General features: G+C 39.7%; 1 protein-coding gene across 5 annotated transcripts in view; it reads left to right on the plus strand.

Moving 5' to 3' along the window:
* The window catches only part of LOC149564026 (ras-related protein RABC1-like), a 198,057-nt gene that overhangs the window by 34,368 nt on the left and 140,066 nt on the right, over positions 1-23,623 (plus strand). For 3 of the 5 annotated variants that reach the window (XM_089827133.1, XM_089827132.1, XM_089827131.1), the window contains one exon: positions 19,997-20,191. In XM_089827133.1, the coding sequence (XP_089683259.1) occupies positions 20,047-20,191 (145 nt within the window). In that variant the 5' untranslated portion in view covers positions 19,997-20,046. Of the gene's footprint in view, positions 1-19,996; positions 20,192-23,623 lie in introns of those variants that run through there. The other 2 variants (XM_089827130.1, XM_089827134.1) reach the window with 2 other exon arrangements.

Genomic DNA, 23,623 nt, shown 5'->3' on the forward strand with positions numbered 1-23,623 from the left:
AATCCGGACGCCTTCCCATGAGGCTCTCTCCTTTATTTATATTATTCCTACCCCCACTTCTAGAAGAATCATATGTTATCTTATCGCACTATTCTAGAAGCTTCCTCCTTTCCAACAATAGATGAGCTGTGCTTCTCAACGATTCCCTAATATTAAATTAATTAAATCTAAAGTCATCTCTTTTAATTTATTTAATGATTTTATAAGAAATCAATTTAATTATTTCCACTTAGCCTTTGAAGGACGAAAAGCTAAGAAATCTATTGAGAGGCTAAAGAGATGGGAACGTTATAGTCCGCCCCTTTGGAAATTGCTTGTCCTCAAGCAATCTCAACTTTGGATGTTGCAGACCTCTTAACTCTCCCATGTAGCATCTTCAATAGGTAGGTTCTTCCATTTAATCAAATATTCTCTAATGACACGGCTTCTCAATCTCTTCTCTCTAAAATCTAGTATAGCCTCTGGTATCAAAATCAACTTACCCTCATCATCTAAGGGTGGTAGAACTGCAGAAGGAGCCACATGATATCCCAATGCCTTCTTGAGGCGTGATACATGAAAAATATTGTGCACTTTGCTGTCCACCGGAAACTCTAGCTCGTAAGCCACTTCACCCACACGCCTAATGACCCGGAAGGGTCCATAGTATCGTGGCTTGAGCTTCTTTGCATCACTCCTCTTGAGAGTAGACTGTCTGTAGGGCTGCAACATCAAATACACCATGTCTCCAACCTCAAAAGAGCATTCCACTCTCTTCTGATCTGCATATTGTTTTTGTTGGTTTTGTGCCTTCTGGATGTTTTCACGAAGAGCCCGCATGATATCTTGGTTTTCTTGTAACATGTCTCCAGCACTAGGCACTCTACTATCACTTATCAACAAATCAAGAAAGCTAGGAGCCTCATAGCAATACAAGGCCATGAATGGTGTCATCTGAATAGAAATATGGTAAGTGGTGTTTTAGTAGTACTCACAAAGGTATATCCACTTAACCCATCCTTTTTGCTGCCCAACAATATAATTTCTGAGGTATCCTTCCACCCATTTGTTGACTGTCTCTGTCTATCCATCTGTTTGAGGGTGGTAACTAGTACTTAGAGAAAGCTCAATCCCACACAATCTAAAAAGCTCCTTCCAGAAATTGCTCATAAACTGACTGTCTCGGTCACTAAAAGTGTTTCGTAGTAATCCATGCAATCTAAACACCTCACGAAAAAATAGTTCAGCAACCTGTGTGGCTGAAAATGAAATAGTGATTTGGAAAAAATGTGCAAACTTGGTCAAGCGATCAACCACCACATAAATGCAATCCTTGCCTTGCACTTTTGGCAACCCTGTGATGAAGTCCATAGATATACATTCCCACTTCTTGTTTGGAATTGGAAGTGGCTGTAATAAACCAACAGGATATGTATGATTTTGTTTGTTTTGCTGACAAACAACACATTCTCTAACATATTGTAGAACATCAGATTTTAGACCCTTCCAAGTGAACCTCTCCCGAATCTGTTGATAGGTTTTGAAATACCTGGGATGGCCTGCCAATGGTGAATCATGAGAGGACCTCAATACTATGTTCTTCACTTTTGATATTGGAGTCAAGAAAATCCTCCCCTTGTAAATGATAAGATCATTCACCACCATGTACCTATTATCATCTAGTGACCCATCAATAATACTTGAAGCCCAAGAATCCTTAGCATATTCTGCCACAATCAAATGACTCCAATCCTCTGAAACCTCAGCCATAGAGCTCAAATGTGGTCGGCGAGATAAGGCATCAACAACTATATTCTGTGAACCTTTGACAAAAGAAATGTCAAAATCATAAGATTGCAACTTGCTTACCCACTTTTGCTGACGGTCATTAAGATCCCGCTGCCCAAGGAAATGTCTCAAGCTATTATGGTCTGTTTTAACAATGAACTTACTGCCCACTAAGTATTGCCTGAACTTAGCCAATGCATGCATAATGGCCAACATTTCCTTTTCATAAATATTGTAGCTCCTCTCAGGGCCCCTCAACTTCCTGCTTTTATATGCAATTGGATGTTTGTCTTGCATAAGGACAGCTCTAATCCCCTCACCTGAAGCATCAAACTGCAACTCAAAGGGTTTAGTAAAATCGGGCAATGCAAGCACTGGGCAAGTAGTCATAAGTTGTTTGAACATCTCAAAGCATTCTTGTGCCTCATGAGTCCAAACAAAAGCCCCTTTCTTAGTCAAATCTGTAAGTGGTGCTACATGGCGAGAATACACATTGACAAATCTGCGATAGAATCCACATAAACCCAAAAATCCTCTAAGTTGTGTTAGATTTGTCGGAGTAGGCTACTCAATAATTGCCTTGACCTTATCTGGATCCATCCGAACTCCTTTTGCACTAATGATGTGACCCAAATACAATAATTCTATCATGCCCAAGTCACATTTAGATTCCTTTGCATATAGAGATTCCTTACCAAGAATACCCAAAACTATGTCAAGATGTGCAAGATGCTCTCCCTATGTCCAACTATAAACCAAGATATCATCAAAGAAGACTAACACAAATCGCCTCAACTGTGAATGAAATACCCTAGTCATAGTAGATTGGAATGTAGCAGGGGCATTGGTTAGCCCAAATGGCATAACCACAAACTCAAAATGTCCACAATGGCAACGAAAAGCTGTTTTCTCAATATCTTCTTCTCTCACACGAATTTGGTGGTAACTTGATCTCAGATCAATTTTGGAGAAGTACTTGGCACCATGCAATTCATCAATCAATTCATCAATCCTTGGAATGGGGTAGCGGTTCTTGATTGTTCTCTTGTTAAGCATCCTATAATCAATACACATCCTTAGAGTACCATCCTTCTTTTTAACCAATACTACTGATGAAGCAAAAGGTGACTTACTCGGTCTAATATGCCCCATAACTAGCAACTCCTTGATAGTTTTCTCTATCTCATCTTTAAGCCGCTTAGGGTGCTTGTAAGGAGTGACTATAATAGGCTTAGCACCCTCCTCCAATTCGATGATGTGTTCTATCCCTCTATCTGGAGGTCTACCAAGTGGAATCTCGCTAAAGACCTTGTCATGCTTGATCCTCAACTCTTGTATATCAGGATGATAAATAGGTTTTTGCTGCTCTTTCCGTGTTGGCTTAAAGACACAACTTGCTGCCCATTCAACCATGTCATGACACGAGATGTTCCATTTTCTTGAGGGAAATAGTCTTGCAACTGGTGTCTCTGAGTGCTTTCAGCACATGAGTTTTTCCATCCATCTCAAATCTCATTTCCATCTCATGGAGGTTGAGGGTGAATATTCCTATGTCATGTAACCATGTCTTTCCCAAAACCATATCTGTGTCTCCCATGTTCACCACATAAAAATCTGCCTTGAACTCATAGTTATTCAAGCGCATGGGCAATTTTGAAATCATTTTGTCACACCTAAGAGTGAAACCATCAGCAACCTTAACTCGAATTCCCTCAAACTTCTCAGTCTGTATACCACGCTTCTCAACAAGCCTACTATCAATGAAATTGTGTGTCGCACCTGTATCAAGAAGAGTAATAATCTTTTGATCAGCAAGAACCCCTCACATCCTAAAAGACCCTTCTCGCTGAATACTTCTGAGACGAGCCTCTTTAAGCTTCACTTCTTCCTCTAATTCTTCATCATGTTCTGATTTTTCTGATTCTAAATCATTAATTTCAGATTGCTGGTCTGAATCAGAATCTTCAATTAGTGCCCACATTGCACGATTTGACTTCCCCTTAGGTTTCATAGGGTAGTCATGGTTAATATCATATGGTCCCTTACAATAGAAGCATAGTTTCTTCTTCCTCAAATCATTAAGAGTCTCACTGTCAAGTGGAAAAGTAGACTTATCTTTGGCTTTGTCCTCCTTCTTAGGAAACTTCTTGTTGTCATGACTGGAAAATGTTCCCTTTGATGTAAACTTTCTGGTAGGGGCAGCAAACTCCATGCTTCGTGCCTTCTTCATTGCTTCCTGTAGTGAGGGAGGATCGAAAGCTTTCAACCGACCCTTCAATGGCTCCATCAATCCTTCCATGAATAAGACCACCAATCTTCTTTCACTGATGTTAGGAACCATGACCGATAACTATTGGAAGTCATTCACATAAGCATCAAGAGAACCATGTTGTTTTAGTTGTGCCAGTTCACGGAAAGTCACCTCAGGATCTTTGACATCAAACCTTTCAGTTAGCCTATTAGTAAACTCCTCATATGTAGTGATAAGGTTATGTCCAAGAGTGACTAACCCATGATACCACCACTCGTGAGCAACTCCTTCAAGACGTAGTGTGGTAAATCTTATGGCATCCTCTTCAGGCATTGGTCTCAAAGAAAGATAATTATCAAGCTTTTGAACCCAAGACCTAGCTGTGCATTTGTTACTTCCATCATAGTAAGGCATGGAAATCTTACCAAGTGTTTGTTGATAGTCATTTCTTGGAGCATAGTGATCATTGCTTCCTCTCCTATTCCTTTGATTCATGAATTGATCAAACGTCCATATTTCTCTCATATCAAGAGGAAGATTGGTATACTCCAAGTAAGCCTGTCTAGCTTCATCTCCAAAAGAAATAGCCGGAGTAGCATGTGGTTGTTCTTCTCTTGGTATAAAGGTGGGAAAAAGAGGCCTAGAGGCTGATCCTCTAGTTTCTTCAGCACGATGTACAGACTTTCCCTCATTATTTCCACTATGTTCAGCTGTGTTTTGATTTTGAGTGGCTGCGTTCTAATTTTGAGTGACTTGCTGATCCATTTTTGCTAATAAGCATGACAACATATCAAGCATGGTATCAAATTTCTTTCAGCTCTTGCATCCCTATTTTCTTCTTCTGCCATATTTTGAACTGTTTTGCTGGTATCTCTTTCTCTTAAAGCTTTTGAGGATGTATCCCCTTCAACCTGTGTATTCTGATATTGTTGTTTCCGTTGTTCCCTGTTATAACATTTGATTTCTCTCTCACTCATCTACTGTTTGACTATTCACAGGATGGCAGGATGAAAGGCTCTGATACCACTGTAATGAGCTTTGCTCAAATTTGATCACCTATTGCCTTATTTGTTACTTTTAAACAGTTCTACAATTACTAAGCAAGCAACAACTAAGAGAATATGAAACATCTACAGCCAATAAATCTTTACAAGATTTGAATATAAAACTAATATTTGTGACAATCTACTAATTTTTCCTCATCCAATACAATGCCAATTTTCAAACCCAAGACTCTGGTAATATATGTATGAATGAATGCTTAAAAACTGACAAGACCTCCTCCTACAGCAGTAGCATATAACATACATGAATAAATAAGGGAAACCTGGTTATGTTGCAGCCTCCTTAAAGTATTTGATTCTTCAAAATGAGGTTGCCAAACAGCTCCAAATGATGTGCTCTAAATGAAACCCTAATGACAAGTAATAGCATGTTCTTGCAACAGGTGCCTATAGCAAACCCCCAACTTATTTTTTCTTCTTCACGCCTGGCCCACAAATTCAGCACAATGAAGTGACTAAAATATCACCTCCAACGTGCAATAATTCGGGTGATGTTTCACACCCTCAAAATTGCTATCATTGGGAGTTTTCGTTCCCAAAGACAAATTGATTATCTGCAAGCACTTAGCTCCACAAATATAAAGGCAAATGTCAATACAAATCTGGATGCCTTCCCATGAGGCTCTCTCCTTTTTATATATTTATCGTACCCCCACTTCTAGAAGAATCATATGTGTTATCTTATCGCACTATTCTAGAAGCTTCCTCCTTTCCAACAATAGATGAGCTGTGCTTCTCAACGATTCCCTAATATTAAATTAATTAAATCTAAAGTCATCTCTTTTAATTTATTTAATGACTTTATAAGAAATCAATTTAACTAAAGAAATCAATTTAATTATTTCCACTTATCCTTCGAAGGACGAAAGGCTAAGAAATCTATTGAGAGGCTAAAGAGATGGGGACATTACAACCATTCATTCTAGAGTGATGCATCCAGAGAGGGAATTGGCACAGTATTAATGCAAGATAGATACCCTATAGCCTATGAGAGTCGAAAGCTTACAAAAGCGAAGTGTCTATATTCCATTTATGACAAAGAGATGTTGGCCATTGTGCATGCACTAACCAAATTCCGACAGTATCTGGTGGGTGAAAAGTTTGTTGTATGTACCAATCATAATAGTTTGAAATATTTTCTAGAGCAACAGGATCTAAACGAAAGGCAACAAAATGGGTAAGTAAGATTCAGGCTTTTTATTTTGACATTGAATATGTGAAGGGGAAGAAGAATGTGGTTGTAGATGCTTTGTCAAGAAAACCTACCATCTGTTTACTATCTTAGATCTCAGCTGACTAGAAGGCACACTTATTGGTGGAATATTCCGAAGACACATTGGTATATAAGCTAATGGATGACGGCACTTAGGATGACCAATACAAGGTGGTGGATGACATCATTTACTATAAGGATCAGATATACTTGGTGCCTAAATCCAAATTGAAGAAAAAGATCTTGAAGGAAATACATGACTCACCCTTGGCCGGGCACTCAGGATTTCTCAAAACCTATAGACAGCTCAAGGAGAGGTTTTCATGGAAGGGACTTAAAGGAGATGTATTGCAGTATGTAAGTGAATGTGCAATCTGCTAACAAAACAAATTCAAACACACTTTGCTTGTCGGGTTACTGCAGCCCTTAACTATACCAGAACGGAAGTGGGAAAGCATCTCTATGGACTTCATCACAGGACTTCCTAAAGTAAATGAGAAGGATTGCATCATTGTGGTGGTGAATAGGCTGACAAAGTATGCACACTTCTTCGCCATTCTCTCAAACTTTCAAGCCGTGCAGGTAGCAGATTTATTTTTCAAAGAAATGTTTCGTCTGCACAGATTACCCTAAAACATTGTTTGTGACAGAGATGGGTGGGTTATCAGTATATTCTGGACATAGTTGTTTTGGTTGGTAGGAATAGAATTGTTGCAAAGTACGAGCTACCACCCTCAAACAGATAGAAAGACGGAGATTGTGAACAATTGGCTAGAAGGTTACCTCTGGAACTATGTTTCGGCACAACAACAGGCACGGGTCAAATGGATGCATCTATAGGAAATATTGTTACAATACCACTTATCACATGTTTGTCGAGATGACACCCTTCAAAGCACTATATAGGTAGGAACCCCTTTCATTTATCGATATAGTGTTGGGAGATAGTCGCGCACCAAGGACGAGGGATTGGCTTCAGGAAGGATAAGACATTCTCAGATGCTTGAAAGAGAACTTACAAAGGGGGCATAATCAACAAAAAATGTACATCGACGAACACTGAATCAAGAGAAGTTTTGAAGTGGGAGACTTGGTCTATCTCAGACTCTAGCCATATGGATAGTCCTCATTGAAGGCAAACGGGAAAGAAAAAATGAAGCCATGATTTTATGGCCCTTGTCATGTAGCTCGCCACATCAGTGAATAGGTTTGTGCTGGAACTTCGAGAAGGAAGCCGCATACATAATGTTTTCATGTCTCCTGCCTAAAGAAAGTTGTGGGATAGAAATGAATTGCAAGTAAAAGATGCCAATGTATATCATGCCCTAAACCAAGTTTAGTTTATTTTGGAGTCCAACATGTTTTGCTGGGACTTTATTTTATTTTCTTAAGTGTTTGGGGATCTTAGTAATGTCTAGTGGGGTGGTTTTCCTAGCAATTTGACATTTGCATTCTTACAATATAAAATGAAATTATTAATTAGCATTTTGTAAGCTATTTAATAATTTTATTATTTCTTAAGGCAAATGTTAGGAGTTTTAAAACCTAGTTTGAATCCTTCCTTTATTATTCATAATAGGATGTTGATAAGGTTAAAATTACAACAAGTGTGAGATTGGATTGGACTATCATTATGTTTGACTGGGGAGTTATGAATCAGTTGGAGTCATATGCAAAGAATATAGGAGCTTGTTGGTCGGATTTGACTTTGTTATGACAGTTGAAAGCTCTTTATGGCCAGTTCGAGCATTTTTGGGGCAGTTGATGATGAGTCATAGGTATCTTTATGATAGAGTGGACTTCAATGAGTGTTTGGACTTAATTTTGGAAGGTTCTAGTCCCTATTTTATTGGCTATTTTCATGGATCCGACCCAAGTTGTTGTGGGTATGTACTTAGTGAGTTTTTGCTCATTATTGTTCTCAGTTCTAATTATTGAGAGAAGAGGACTTAGTGATTTTTCGGATCCTTTTCCCATCATATTTTTTGTAACTCAGTTTTGAAGTGAATATATTTGAAGGCCTATTATTTGCAGATTATCAAGTCTTGTCCTACTTGTGATTGCAGTTTAGTTGCATTAAGTGATTGATAAGGTAGAATTTTGAAGTGTTGTCAAACCGTCTCATTCAATTTGTCTCATATTTGTTTCTTGCTGTAAGTGATCATTGCGTAGGTTATTAATTGTGTTGTTTTTTTAAATGATCAAGAACTGCCTTGTAGAAGTCATTTTCCTTTTCAGTTTTCTGTCAGTTTTAACCAGTTAGTGGAATAGTTTTGTGTAAGAGATTCATAACAAGTTGCGTTATGAGATTCTTGTTTCCAAGTGGATTACTGTAATTCTGAAAGTGTTCATTTCTATAAAGTTGGTTTACTATAGGTTCATGCAGTGGAATTTTTAAGGTTTTTTTTCATGTTTTTTAAGTTATCAGTCATTTAATTTCAATTTTCTCTATCCCTTTACCTGGAAATTTCAGTAATTTGGAACCTAGGAGCCGGCCTTATCTGGAGATTCATTCCATTTTTTAAGTGACCCACAACTTAGGAGTGTTTCAATGTTTCTTTGAAATGTTGAGTTTTGTCAAACTTAACTAGGGTACAGTTTTAGGTGATAACATTGTCTTTTTGGTTCTCGGATGATGAGCACAAGATCTGAAAGGTTCTTATCTCACAACTTAGGTTTTCTGTGATCAAAACTTGCATGTGAAACAAATCAAAACTAGATTGTGAAACAAATCAAAACTAGATTGTTTAGTTCTCCCTATCTACCTGACCAAGACAAGTGGATTTACATACACAAGAAAGGATTGGCATTGCTAATTCGAACACATAACACAATGAAAGATCTCAAGAAAGTGAATCGCATCAGAGGCACACAAAATAACTAATTGAACAAAAAATAATTAGGTATGTGAATCAACACTACTGTTTGCATTTCATTGTACTTAGTGAAATCTACCATGCTACACATAAAACACAAATGAATATTTGAATTAAATTTCTCCAGCATGAGCTTCATCTCAATTACCTAAGAATATGTTTTGGCTGAGGCATTTATTAATAGGTTTAGAAAGAACATCTTTTTGGGATTTGGGAATAATTATTAATTATCCTGCCCAAAAATGTTCTAAAGAAAACCTCACAAATTTCTTAGAAAAATGGGGAAAAAGGAACTTTAAAGAAAATCGAAGTTACTGTTAAACAACTAATAAGTAAGACTATCTTAAGCTGTTTAAAATAGGCCCTCAGCTTTTCCAAGAGAGAGAACATGCCTAGAAGTAGACACTGGATTTAGGCTTTTAGCTATTTCAAAAAACTAAAAAGAGCAATTTACACATAAGTGTCTTGATACAACTCTTTGTTCAGAAACTGGTGACTCGTCTGATGAATACTGAAACCCTAAATGCTAGACAATGGACAACTGCACCAGATAAATAGGTCGCTTGAATTTGATGTTCTTGGCCACAAGGTACAAATTCAAATCCTAGGTACCTATGAGTAAAATCGCCTCACTTAACAAAATTGTCACCATGATATTATGGAACCCCTGATGCTGGGTTGCATCTTGTAATTTGATAATTTCATCACAACTTGTGAAGACAACAATGGAAAATGTCATGAACATCATTGCAATGCAAGTTAGGAGATGGAGACCAAACACCAAGATTTCACCTTCATAACAGCAAATGGCCGGAAAGGAACTCAAGAACAAAAAAATCTAGGCATTTAAATCTACCAAATTTGTATCCACATCAAAAAACCTAGAATATGATATATCGGAAAGGACATTTATATTCTTGCACTCTTCTTTTGCTGTTCTGAGTATTCCATCTGCTGAAAACTGTTGCACAACTCCAAAACCTAGGTGTCTGAAAACCTGCTGATATTCCTATTCAATTGATCAATATTTACCTGTGTTACATTCTCAAATGACTGCAATCTGCCTGATTGAGGTCTAGATCATGCTGAAAATCATGGCTAGTGTTTACCACATAGGTTAATTAAGAATTGCACACAGGTAATGAACACGAACTCGAACAGCAAAACTCTTCTTATTATTCGCATATGCCAAACAGTACATTATTCTTCAATAATAAGATGATTACAATGCTTTCCGAAGGGGTTATAAATACTTTCCGAGGAACCTTCCCGAAGGTATCTGTCGGCCAGATACATTATGTTCGCTACATAACTATTTACCCGTCGGCTACATAACAAGAACTTTCCCGAAAGGACCCGTCGGCTGATACACAATTTCCTTTCCGAAGGGACCCGTCGGCTGATACACAATTTCCTTTCCGAAGGGACCCGTCGGCCGATACACAATTTTCTTTTCGAAGGGGCCCGTCGGCTGATACACAATTTTCATTCCGAAGGGACCCATCGGCCGATACACAATTTCTACCGATGACATCATCCCCCCCAAAAAGAAAAGTCGTCTCCTGACGACTATTACAAAATCTCTGAGACAAATCAACAACCAAAATACATTGACTGACTAATTGGTCTTCAACACTGTCACCTTAGCCAATCTGACATCTAACCCTGATAGCCACCTGTGCCGCTTTTTGCCTTCCAATTCTGAGTATACTGAACCAAGTGTCGCTGCACTGCCTCCAACTGGATGATCAGCTCCTCCCGAGCTCTCTACGCATCCACCAAGACAGCCTCACGACCAACACCTACTCTCAGTGCCTTTGGTACACAAATACTCCATGCCTGCAGCAGCTCCAAGTCTTCTCAACTGGTTAGACTCCCACGACTGATATCCGCAACGACTGGGGGTCCAGGGGGCAACGCCCCTGGTGGGGTCGAGGGGTAGCGCCCCTCGCCGCCAAAACCAAATTAGCACTCTGAAACCCACACGAAACTGCACGGAACACACCACTTCTGTCATTTTCTGCGGATTCTACACTCTTTCTGGCAATCGCTGATGCTTCCCCTTCCCTATGGCATCATCTAATACTCATTCTGAGCACTCTTGATTTGTCGACTTTTTTTTTTTTAGAAAACCTCCTGTCACCCTTCTGTGCTACCAATGTACAGCTACACCATACATCTTGCCACTGTATCGACTCCTTATGCAATATCCTGTAACGTCCTCCAAAGTCTGAATGCAATAGCAAGTAAAAGCCGTACGCCAAAACCCCACTCTTCAGAATCTGTAATCTTGCAATCCAAATCTGTACACATGATATGCCTGAAAAATCCGTACAATTACCTCGCATTCCAAATTGTAAATTCCGTACGCTGTCATTACTTTCAACTTCCTCCAAATTCCGTACGCTGTACGGCCAAAATCTGCACTGTCAATAGCTTCCCTCGAAAATCCGTACAGCACATGTAGAAATCCGTACTGATCAAACCCCCTAGAAAATCCGTACGGTCACTATACTAGAAATCTGTACTATAACTTTTGTTGAAAATCAATACTGGGATACCGTACGGTGATTTCAATAAAGTCCGTACGGTGCATGGTTAAAATAGCTTTAAAAACTGTACATTCATGTGTGAAAGAAACCGTACAATTTTATGCCAATCTGTACGCTCTTGCCAAATTGAAAAATCTGTACGGGAACCTTTACTTAAAAACTGTACACTGCATCATCATTTTAAAATCCGTACGGCACATATCAGACTTGATGCTTTTTCGTACACTGCTCAAAACCTCCAAAAAATTCATAACAAGATGCAAAACTTGGCGAAATCCGTATGGCACAAAAATCCGTACACTAGACTGGAAAATCCGTACACTTCCTTCAAAATCGTATGGTGAACATTTAAGAATCCGTATGGTGCTTTGTTTCCAATAGTCCGTACAGTAGTTTTTTCATTTTTATTTTTTTTTGTTGAAAATCTCACTTCTGGAACAATTATGTACAATATTTACATATATACAGTACTTACAGTCTTCTCTCAGTTATTCGTCCACGGGGGTGCGTTACTTCTTTCATGGTAGACATTCAACTTCGACCTCTTCAGTACATCGAATACTTCCTTTCCGTCTAGCGTCCACTGTTTTATTGCTCCGTTATTGCCTACTTCCCGAATCTAGTACGGCCCGACCCATTTAATTTTGAACTTGCCTGGTTTGATCTTATTCCGATCGTCGTACTTCAACACCCACTGTCCGAGTTGAAACCTGCTATGCCGGTTCTGTGTCATCTCCATATCGCCCAGTTTGTTCCCGAAGCTCCGTAGCATGGACTCCATCAGTTGCCCCTTCTGGCCGCCAATAACACGTCCACTCATTATTGCTGCAACTTTTATTAGACCCTTCCGCTTTGTTTCCTGTGTAGACCGTATCGTGTGTCTTCCTTGTTGCTGGTACCTTTCTGCTATATTTGTGGTTCGACGTAATACTTTCTTCCGGCGCAGTCGTACAGTAGAATCTTTCCTCCTTTTGGGTTCGTACTGTATGTTCTTTCCTTTAGCTTCAGTCATACCCGTGTTTCCTTCTTCGGCTTCTATGTGTTGCTTCGAACATTCATTTCCTCTTTCGGCTTCTCTGTGTTCCTTCGGACATTCATTTCCTCCTTCGGCTTCTCTGTGTTCCTTCGGGCATTCATTTCCTTCTTCTTTCTTACCTTCGTCGATCCTTAGCATATTACAACTTGGAAAGGGCTCGTAATCCTCTATCTGCCAGTTGTAAAGACCATTTACTGAATCCAAATCGTCATCACCTTCCAATCGTAGGACTCCTTCCTGATCGAGTTCCATACTCTGCCTCCTCTCATCATCTTCTCCTTCGGAATCTGACGATAGAGCTTCTTCTCCAATCATCTGAGTGTGTAGATCGATGACATACTTTCGGCCTTTGCTTTCGAGTGATAAAGTGTTTTTCTTCCAATTGTGCTTTGCCTTGGCTTGTATTAGCCACCCCCGACCCAGAATGGCATCATATCCTCTCTGCTTTAGTGGGATCACGACAAAGTCCAATAGGAACGGTTGTGTTCCAATCATCACTGGTTGTGCTGTGAGTACTCCCAATGGCTTGATTCCATGTTGATCAGCTGTTAACAACTGGAAGGTAGGTGGTCACAACATTGGCTGTCCCAACTTTTTCCAGGTATCCTCTGGTAGCACATTGACACCAAACCCTCCGTCCACGATCGTGTTCGTTAGCACAGTCCCGAGAATGCCCATTTCGACAACCGCCGGATAGCGTCCGGATGAAAGAGCTAATAGCATTGGATCTTCTGCACTTGCACCACTTTCCTTCTCTTTTTTGTCCGCTGCACTTGCTCCACTTTCCTGCTTCCTTCCATGTTCTCCTGGTAGTTGAGCAGCGGGAACGATGTTTGTGAGTGCCGATCGGAGCTGAGGCATAGTGAGCAACAGATCACTTATCCTGATGGGTATCTCGGCTTGCAATATTTGCCGTACAATGTTCTGTTCTACGCAGTTCCGTACGGAGGTACTCGGCATGTCCTTCAGGTGTGCCGTTTCTGCCTGTGTTGCTTTTTGGATCTTTGCCCGTGCTTCCTCCAGTCTCTTCTTTTCTTCCGCTGGGTCGGGGTACACTTTCGCTTGCTTCCAAGTGATTGCCAGAACTTCTTCCTCATCCATCCCAACAGTAATCAAGTTTACTCCGGACTTCAGGCACCTAGCATCTTCATGATCGCCAGGTCCACACCATCGGCATAGCAACTTCGGTGTGTTCGTCGTTGTGCACTCTCGGGCGAAGTGATCCCACAGATTGCATGCGCGGCATTGAACAATTGGCCGACCAATCGCATCGTACTGAATTCGACTCCTTCCGCCATTGTTGTTATTGCTGTTGTTGTTTTGACCGCGCCGGTTGTTTCTGTATCCGCCCGATGTGGCTCCTTCCGTACTGGTGTTCCCATTCCCTCTTGACGGGGATGCCTCTTGTGTCAGGAACACTTGCTGCGGTGTTCTTGTTTTCAAATTGAAAGGGCATTCCTTTACCTAGTGTCCCAGAATCTGGCAAATCTCACAAAATTGATCTTTCGGGCAGGATCCCTTCGTATGGCCTTCTTTCTTGTACTCCGTGCACCATAGGTCATTGCCCTTAGTCTCCTTGTTCATGTTTTTGAATTCCTTCATCATCCGAATCATGTCCTTTTGGAGGGCACGGACCTTCTTGCTGCTTCCCTTGTCATCGTTGCTATCTTCTCCTGAAGATGCATCGTCATCTGAATCGGATGAGCTGTTTTTCTTCTTCTTCTTTGTCTTCTGGTCACTTTCGAGGTTCATTGCCCGATTGTACGCTTCATTGTATGTTGATGGTGGCACGATCTTCATCTTTTTCCGCAGCTTCGGGTGAAGGCCTTCAATGAACCATTTTTTCTGGAGTCCATCTGCCGGCTTATTCTCCATTTTACTGATTAAGTCCTTCAATCTCCTGGCGAAGACCCGTACTGTTTCATTCTTCTTTTGCTTGGTATTGAATATCTTTTCTACAATTTCATTATCATCACACAAAAGTTGAAATTCTACGATGAACTCCTTAATGTTATCCCAACTGTTTAATTTTTGTGGATCAGCATCAGTAAACCAATCAATCGCAACACCCCGTAGGGTAGCGGGAAATTGTCGGATCCATTCGTTTGTATCTGTTATGCCATTTGCCCTCCAGATCGTTTCACATGTTTTACAATGTCGAATGGGATCAGTTGCTTCATCATCATCAAATTTAGGCAACTTTTCTTTTGGACCTGCCATTATCACTGTATGTTGAGGGTTTTGTTGTGTACCTGCACTGTTTTGAGCACCCGCGCTGTTCTGAGCTCTCGCGCTGTTTTGAACACCCGCGCTGTTCTGGACACCCGCGTTGTTCTGCACACCCGCATTGTTTCCAACACCCGCGCTGTTCTGCACACCCGCGCTGTTTCCAACACCTGCGCTATTTTCTACACCCGCGCTGTTTTCGGCGTTCACGCTGTTTTCGACATCTGCGCTGTTTTCAACACCCGTGCTATTTTCGACTTCCGCGCTATTTTCAACACCTGTGCTGTTTTCGACTTCCGGCTGTTTGGTGAAGAAGAGGTTTCGTCAACCGAAGCTGTCCGTTACGGAAGTATATCTCGGACGAAGAGGTCACTCCACGCTCGTGCTCCCTCGGCACTCCGAGCCGTGCGAGTCGATCTCCTTCCGTCAGGATTCTCTTCCCGTGGCATATGCCGGTTCAGAAACTCCTCCCTCGCTTCTTCCACCAAATCAAGTCGTTGTCGAGTCTCCAACAATCCTTCCGCACTCTTGTTTCCGTCGGCAATTTTTTGAAATCTCCTTCGACGCTCTGTCTGCTGAGCCAGAATTAAATTTTTCTGCGCAACACATATGTCATCTTTTTCTTTCAGCTTATTCTTATCTTTGTTCAACTGATTCAGCATTTAATTCATATCCGCCTGCCTGCGTACCAGGTCCATCGGGCAACGGCGCCAAATGTTTACCGCATAGGTTAATTAAGAATTGCACACAGGTAATGAACACGAACTCGAACAGCAGAACTCTTCTTATTATTCGCATATGCCAAACAGTACATTATTCTTCAATGATAAGATGATTACAATGCTTTCCGAAGGGGTTATAAATACTTTCCAAGGAACCTTCCCGAAGGTATCCGTCGGCCAGATACATTATGTTCGCTACATAACTATTTACTCGTCGGCTACATAACAAGAACTTTTCCGAAGGGACCCGTCGGCTGATACACAATTTCCTTTCCGAAGGGACCCGTCGGCTGATACACAATTTCCTTTCCAAAGGGACCCGTCGGCCGATACACAATTTCCTTTCCGAAGGGACCTGTCGACTGATACACAATTTCCTTTCCAAAGGGACCCGTCGGCCGATACACAATTTCTATCGATGACAGCTAGTGCACTTCTCGACATATATGATTAGCTGGAACAGGTCAACAATCATTACAGACGCAAATCTTCATTGCTTATATTCTGATTAAGTAAAGCGAAAAAGGGCCCGAACCCATACAAAATTAACATCAAGTCTGAAGACAACGGAAATAGGCTCATGAGCTGTGACCCTTACAGAAACAAAAACAAAGCAACTAAAAACTTAAATAGGAAACATATAAATAGGAAAACATAGACAGGGAAACCCAACCACCAACTAGCAAGAAGCTACCATTAACCATGAACTAATAAGCCAGAGGGCACGAACTAGCAAAAAACCAACCAGCAAAAACCATCACAAGACTACCCACTAGGAACTCACCAACTGCTAGCAGACCCAGAACTAGTAGCAGAAACACCAACACTCGTAGCTACGTTTGAAACTCCTTGGGCTTATCAAGGAAGGAGTACATTTTAATGGGATGGGGAGGAGTCCCAACCCAAAATCCTATTTGGAACTTTTCTGTGAAACCTCCTCCTTTCCCTGACCTTCCTCACTCCTTTTCCTTTTGAGCTTCCTCTCCCCAAGTTCATCTTTTATTCCACCAATAGTAGACTCTATCCTCTCCTGGGCCGGGATATGCTGGGAATCAACTCCTTCAGCTGGACCCCCATTTTTTCTTGTGAGGACTTATTAAGCTGTTAATTTTTCTATGGAACATGAGCCACCTGGTAATTGCCTTCAGCTTGTTGTAACGCATAGCCAATTCATCAAAGCGCAAGGCCAGGGCCTCTAAATCAACACCACCATCCTCCTTTCTAGGTAGAAGGGAAGGAGAATTCATGCTACGAGGATCTTCATTGCTGTTGTTATTTTCTGTGACTAGTCTTGCACCCTTGAATGAGGCGTGGCAGTTGATAGTTGAGATCTGACTCATCTGTGCTCAGCCCCAAACTTGTGATCGGATCTGGGATGATAGGGATTCCTGGACCTGCAAGTTTGCAACTAATCTCACGATCCCTTCAATTTTAAGTTATTGTGGACTGGAAACCGCCATCTGATTCTCTGTTGTTGTGGTGCTGGTAAAACAATGGAGTGGCTGCTGCAGGAAGTTTGTGTTAAGTGACTGTGGATGATTAGATGCCCATAATGTGCAGTTTGGCAGCCAAGATCGGCTATATTCAGCCATTATTATCAGGTACCCTTCCATAGAACTGCAATCCACCCAAATTACAACAAAACACAACATCTTCAAAATTAGCTCCAAGGCAACCTCTATCTGAGGATGCCCTAGACGAAGATGAGGGGTACAATCCTGATTGCAAAAGGAAGTCCAAAGCCCCTCAAACCTCTGAACAATAAAGGGGTTTCCTTGGTTGTGAATTTGAATTTTGAACACAAATTCTCAAAAGGGAAGAGTGCCTAAATGAGATCTAGATGGAAAATGAATTGGTGAGGCACCTTTTTAAACCTTTTGAAAACAAGCCCTACGATTAAAGTCTCTTCTAAGCAATTTAAAATGCTTTTCAGAATTGAGTGTTTGATATATATGTGTGTGTGTGTGTGTGTGATTAGTAAGCTGTAGCTGTGCTTCTCATTTTATATATCGGTGTCAAACTTACATTGATAAAGTATCTGTCCAGAAGCAAACTACAGACTATACAATTGCTAGTTGTTGGCATACTTCCAGCTATCCGCTAATATCAGGCATAGACAAAAATGGCCGGCATCATGTTACATAATAGTTAGTAACTTCAAGGCCCATTTGGAGGTTCTCACTGTCCACTGCTCTGCTCCTTAGCCACCAAATGAATGAATATATTCATCCATTCAACATCTCAGGTGGGTTCCACACTCATGACTTTCTTGAGGAAGGAGCAACCTGTTGCCACTCTGTTTAAAGCTGTTAATAAGAGTTTGAAATTTGGCTTCATTGACAGTACCTCTGGCTATAGGTTTCAAAGATTTACATAACATTCGCCCTTGCCTGTCCCTCAAAATGTAGCCAGCCCCAGAAAGGCTTGGATTCCTAAGTGAAGATCCATCAAAATTCAATTTGTACTGCCCTATCTGCAGTGGTTTCCGTTTTGCTAGGGATCACAAATTGGGGACTCAACTCGCCTAGCCTCATTAGTGGGAAAAGCACACAAGCCAAAATAATCTTCATTCTGGAGTTTCATTCTGAATATGTGGAGTTGGAAGTTATCGGAGTCAATCTTTGATTTACTACTCAAACAACTTCTCCTACTTTATAAGTTAGACAAGCATGACCATTTCAACTTCTTGGAAGATCCATCTATCAGCTTGAAGAGATTTGCACAATACATTATTTAGATCGATGCAGTTTCTGGATTTGATTGTGTTTAATGTTTTTGCATCAATGTTTCAAATCACACTCTGTGATCCATCATCTTATTGTTCCTCCAGTGCTTCTCATCCTGACGATGGATCACAGAGTTTGACTCGAAACATTGATGCAAAAACACTAAACACAATCAAATCCAGAAACTGAATTGATCTAGATCCATCTATTTTTCTCCATCCAAAGCTTACATAGTAGGATTGACAGATAGATAAACCACATATTGGAGTAGACAAAGGTTTTGATGAGATGTGGCAAAATTTTAAACAAGCTCATGATGTTGTTAGGAAGAGCCTCACCAACCAAGCTTACAAAAAAAATTAAAATTAATTATATTATCAGGTTGCGTTTTGAATATTTTACCAGGCCTAACTTAAACTAACATTGTTAGTTCTCTAGCTTTGGGAAGGGGACATGGCATAACAACTATCTTGTATACATATTTTCCTTTCACTTGGTCCAGGTTGGCCCAAATTCAATCTTTGAAAGAATAACTCACTTCTAATCATTGGAATTTGAATTTGTTTGAAAAACTTAAGGATTGGAACACATCTAAATTGCAACAAACAAAAGCAAGACAAAATAGTTGCAAGAGCAAAATTAAACCTATATAATAGAATGGGCATGGGAGAAGCTGTGTGTTGGCACATAATAGGAAGTGCATACTAAGTTCCTAACTGATGCGCTTTAAATTCCTTAACAAATAAAAAAGCCTTGAGTCTTAAATTATAGTACTTAAACTACTTATTGACTCAAAAGAAGCATCTAATCAAAATTCTTGAATATATGATTCATTTGTCTTGTGTAAATGTTATGGACCTGTTGTAGCAATAGGATTACAAGATAAATAGAGTGCCTCATCCTTTATGAAGCAATCAATGTGAAATATTGCTTTACAAAAAGGAGCTTTCGTGTTGAATATTTTAGGTTAATGCACATGGGTTGTTCACATAAGAATATTTATGTGTGAGTAAGAGAGAACTATGAGCAGACCCAAATGGACATGAAAAAGAAAAAGCAACTTGGCATATATTGTTTACCCTTTAAGGCAATACAAATACGTTTTCCTACCAACATCACATTACAGCTCATCCCTTGCCAATGCTAGATTACTATTTGCTCTTGTTTCAATTGATGCTCTATCTAGTGTTTTATGGGTTTCTCAGTTGCAAAGATTGAACTGTCATTTTTCTCTTTACAAAAGCATTTAATCAAACTCAAAATTTCTCTTTGATTAAACTTAGTTTCTACTGTATGTAATGTTTGAGAAAGTGAATACATTAATTTTAATAGTTTTCTGTGTTGTATATGAGTAGGTACAATTCATTTCCTTTTATGTTAAGTATGTTGTTTTCATTTCTTTTTGAATTCCAAAGAAGAAATACCTTTGTGAAAATTCAATTGTGCAGGTATGTATGGATGGGATTGCGCAGAATCATTTGTTTGATTGATTTCCAAAATAATATGTATTTGTACGAACCTATAGAATGCTCATAATTTAAAATATTTTAACACGAGTTGCAGAAAGTCAAGTGCTATAGGACTATCCTGTAATACATTCTCACGAGGAGTCTATGGCTTTCAAGTATACCTCAACACGCCAGGATACTTTTGATTACCTTTTCAAGTTATTGTTAATTGGAGATTCTGGAGTAGGCAAGAGTAGTCTCTTATTACGATTTACATCTGATACCTTTGAAGATCTTGCTCCAACAGTAGGTACGCATCTCATGTACATTGGGTTAATAACTTATTTACCATCCTTTCTGCTTCTGCACAATTACCTTCTAATGGTTTTCATGGTTTTGATTTCAACTTCTTTTCCATGTTTTATGGTCAATAATCCCTACTTTTCTTTCCTCTGTCAACATCTCCTTATCCAGTTCTTTTTCTGTTTTCCGAATTCATAAATCATTTTTAGGATTTTGAGGTTGCTTTTAGGTTTCCTATTAAGCATTCCTGGATTTAACATCCTCAAAGGATTATAGTATTTTTTCTTTTTACATGAAAAGTATGAGAGTGATAAATCACATAGTATTAATTCAACTCACCATTTGTGTCTTGAAATTTGATAAGATTTTACACCTCAAGTTAGCTTTACATTCATGATATTAACTTAAATAATATCTTCTGTGGCATGTTTAATCACAGTTATAAAAATGTGTATCTCAATTGTGTGGAAATAGAAGATGTATATAGCATACAATGACGCAAGATAGTAGCAAGATTTATTCTCTTTCAGACTTGGATATTTTCATGATCAATTCTTCTATTGCACAAAATTTGTGAAATGAATAGAGTATTAGCATGCATAATACCTTACCAAAGCCTTGAAAAATGTTGCTTGGAGAATGCAAAAGGCTGCTGAAGGATTTTTTGGTGGAAAGTAGCAAATGCTGTCTTCAAAGACCTTACACATTCTGATAAAAACTAATACAAAATGTAGTTCCACAAAAGCCCACTCTCTTCTTTTTAGTCCTCTTTGGTAGATACAAGTTTATTTTTCAATTAAAAGTAATCTGATGTGCAGTTTATATGCCCCCATCATTTCATTTAAGGTTTTTATCTCTAGTTAATTCATCATTTTGTTTTTTTCCGACCCTTTTCCAGCTTTGTAGACATGATAGAAGATGGTTTGTAATGGTATCAACAAATAAATAGATAATATGAATGAATATGACATGGCATTTGTATCATCTTGAATTGGAAGCACTTCAATTTAATGACGGTTTAGCACCCATTCAATGAGATTTCATCATAAATTTGCATTTACACATTTCTTCTTATCTCTTTTTATTCCTCGTAGATGGAATTGGAGTAGGATCTAATGGATCCTCCTTGGTATTCCTATTCTATGGTGCAGAGCTCGAGGTAGGACCTATCCCTTTGCTGTCCTCCTTTTTCAAATTACAATCACTAAAATCTTTTTTCCACACCAAAATGGGGCCTTTCTCGATAGCTGCATCTAATTTCCCAAAATTAGCCCTTGTTCTAGGACCCTGGGGGAATCCCAAAGATTTCTAGTACTTGGGATGGGGACGTAGTATGTCCCTAGCCCAAGTTAGGGACGTAGTGCATCTCTACCCGGGCGCCTATTTTGGGTCCCCTTCTCGGCCCTTGTGTTGGGGTTGATTTGAGACATTGCTTCTTTGACCTGGTCAGCCGATGGGAGAAAGTTCATTCTGAATCCTTTATAAGTGCACTCGTTTGCTCCATTTTGCATCAATCCATCAACACATAACAAGCTCCCAAGCAGTCAAGCCTTCAAGCCATCTTCAAGTACATTCAAAGAGATCATGTTTGCAACCTACTGGAGAGCAGATCTCTTGCATTCAAGCTGCTTTCGAGGAGCTTCAAAGGAGTTCATCTGGGGGCTTCATCATCTATCTCCCATGCTCATGTGACAACCTTTAAAGATCTATCTTCCTCTATTGGTGATAGTGGAGCTTGTTATTAAGAGAGGGTTCTAGCATTCATCCTTCTACATTCACATCCTCTTGATCCAATCAACTTAGTAAAGTGATCTTATTGCATTTGATTGAGAAATACTCCTCTTGTAAGGTGAATTTGTTCATTTACTTTAGATTTCCAGCATTTCAATTGCTATTTCAAGGTTAATTCTAAACTAGGGTTTGACTACGTCTAACCTCCCATCAACAAGACAAAGCCATTTTTTCCTGCAAGTTACAGATCTCGGAAGGCAAAACAGAGCGTAGATTCGGGTACCTTTTTCGTAGAACTTCAAAGATCCGAAATTAATTTCACGAATGGATAGAGAAGGTTAGGGACGCTATGCATACCCATCCCCACATATTGACCCCGTCCTAGATTGATCCCATCCCTACAAATAAACTTAGTCTTGGAGCCAAATGGTTTTTGGGTTTTGTAGATCTTGCAGTTTGAGGTTTGAAGCAAGATCCATTTTCTATTTGGAACAATACAGAGGGAAGATTTAGATTCAATATTCCATTTACATTTCAAGGTTAGTCACTTATTTTCCTTATTCATTTTAGGAAATTTACTTTCTTGATCCGTAGTATTTAATTTCATAGCTTCTTGCTACATTAAGGTTTTAAGGATCTTGCATTCTTTCTCTAATTCTATAATCATTAGATCTTTGTTTGCATTAGTGCTCCTTCATTATTTGGATTGCATTAATCTACTTAGATCTCATAACCATAGAGCTGGAATTGAAAGATCAATCTCCTTAACTTCCTTGTGAGGTATAAGGTCAACCCCCAAAACAAAATGTGGAGTAATTGAGACCTTTTATGATTGCTTCACATTTCACTCCATCAGTATTATGGGTGGACTCTATGATTATTTGTTATCTAATATATAAATGACTACTATTCATTCTTGTTTACCGCATTGGGTAAGAAGTTCAACACATGTATAACGTGATTCAATTCAGAACAGGTACTTTATTCATGTATGCACTTGCTGATTACAATCCGATTCTAATGACTACAATGATCTCTGATTTACAATGATGATTCCAAAGTCCATCTCGGACGTGTACATATACCTTTCCGAAGGGGTGACTCAAGCGTCACCCACCCGTTCAGATACTATTCTACCTGTCGGCTACATTATATATTTTACCGACAACATCATCCCCCCCCAAAAGAAAGGTTGTCTCTGGACGACAATTACAAAATATCTGAGACAAATTAACAACAAAATACATTAATTGACTAACTACAACAAGATAGATCTGTTTCTATTGCATCACTTTCACATTCATCCTATGCCTGCACCAAACTGGTCTCCAACCCACGTTGTATCTGTAGCCTTTGCTAACACAATACTATCTCCTTAGCTGAGCTTGATAGCCACCTGTGCTGCTTTCTCTGTTTCGAACTCCTGGTTACACTGAGCCAAGTGTCGCCATACTGCCTTCAACTGGATGATCAGCTCCTCCCGAGCTCTCTACGCATCCACCAAGACAGCCTCATGCCCAACATCTACTTCGAGTGCCTCCTTTGACACAAACACTCATGCCTACAGTAGTAGCTCTAGGCCTCATCAACTGGTCACACTTCCCATGACTGATATCCGCAACCCACACAAAACTACACGGAACACACCATTTCTGTCATTTTTTTCTGATTACACACTCTTTCTGGTAACTGCTTATGTCTACCCTTC

The sequence above is a fragment of the Cupressus sempervirens genome, chromosome 4 (assembly GCF_028749045.1).
Source record: "Cupressus sempervirens isolate cs-2001-9-10 chromosome 4, ASM2874904v1, whole genome shotgun sequence".
In the NCBI taxonomy this organism is placed as follows: Eukaryota; Viridiplantae; Streptophyta; class Pinopsida; order Cupressales; family Cupressaceae; genus Cupressus; species Cupressus sempervirens.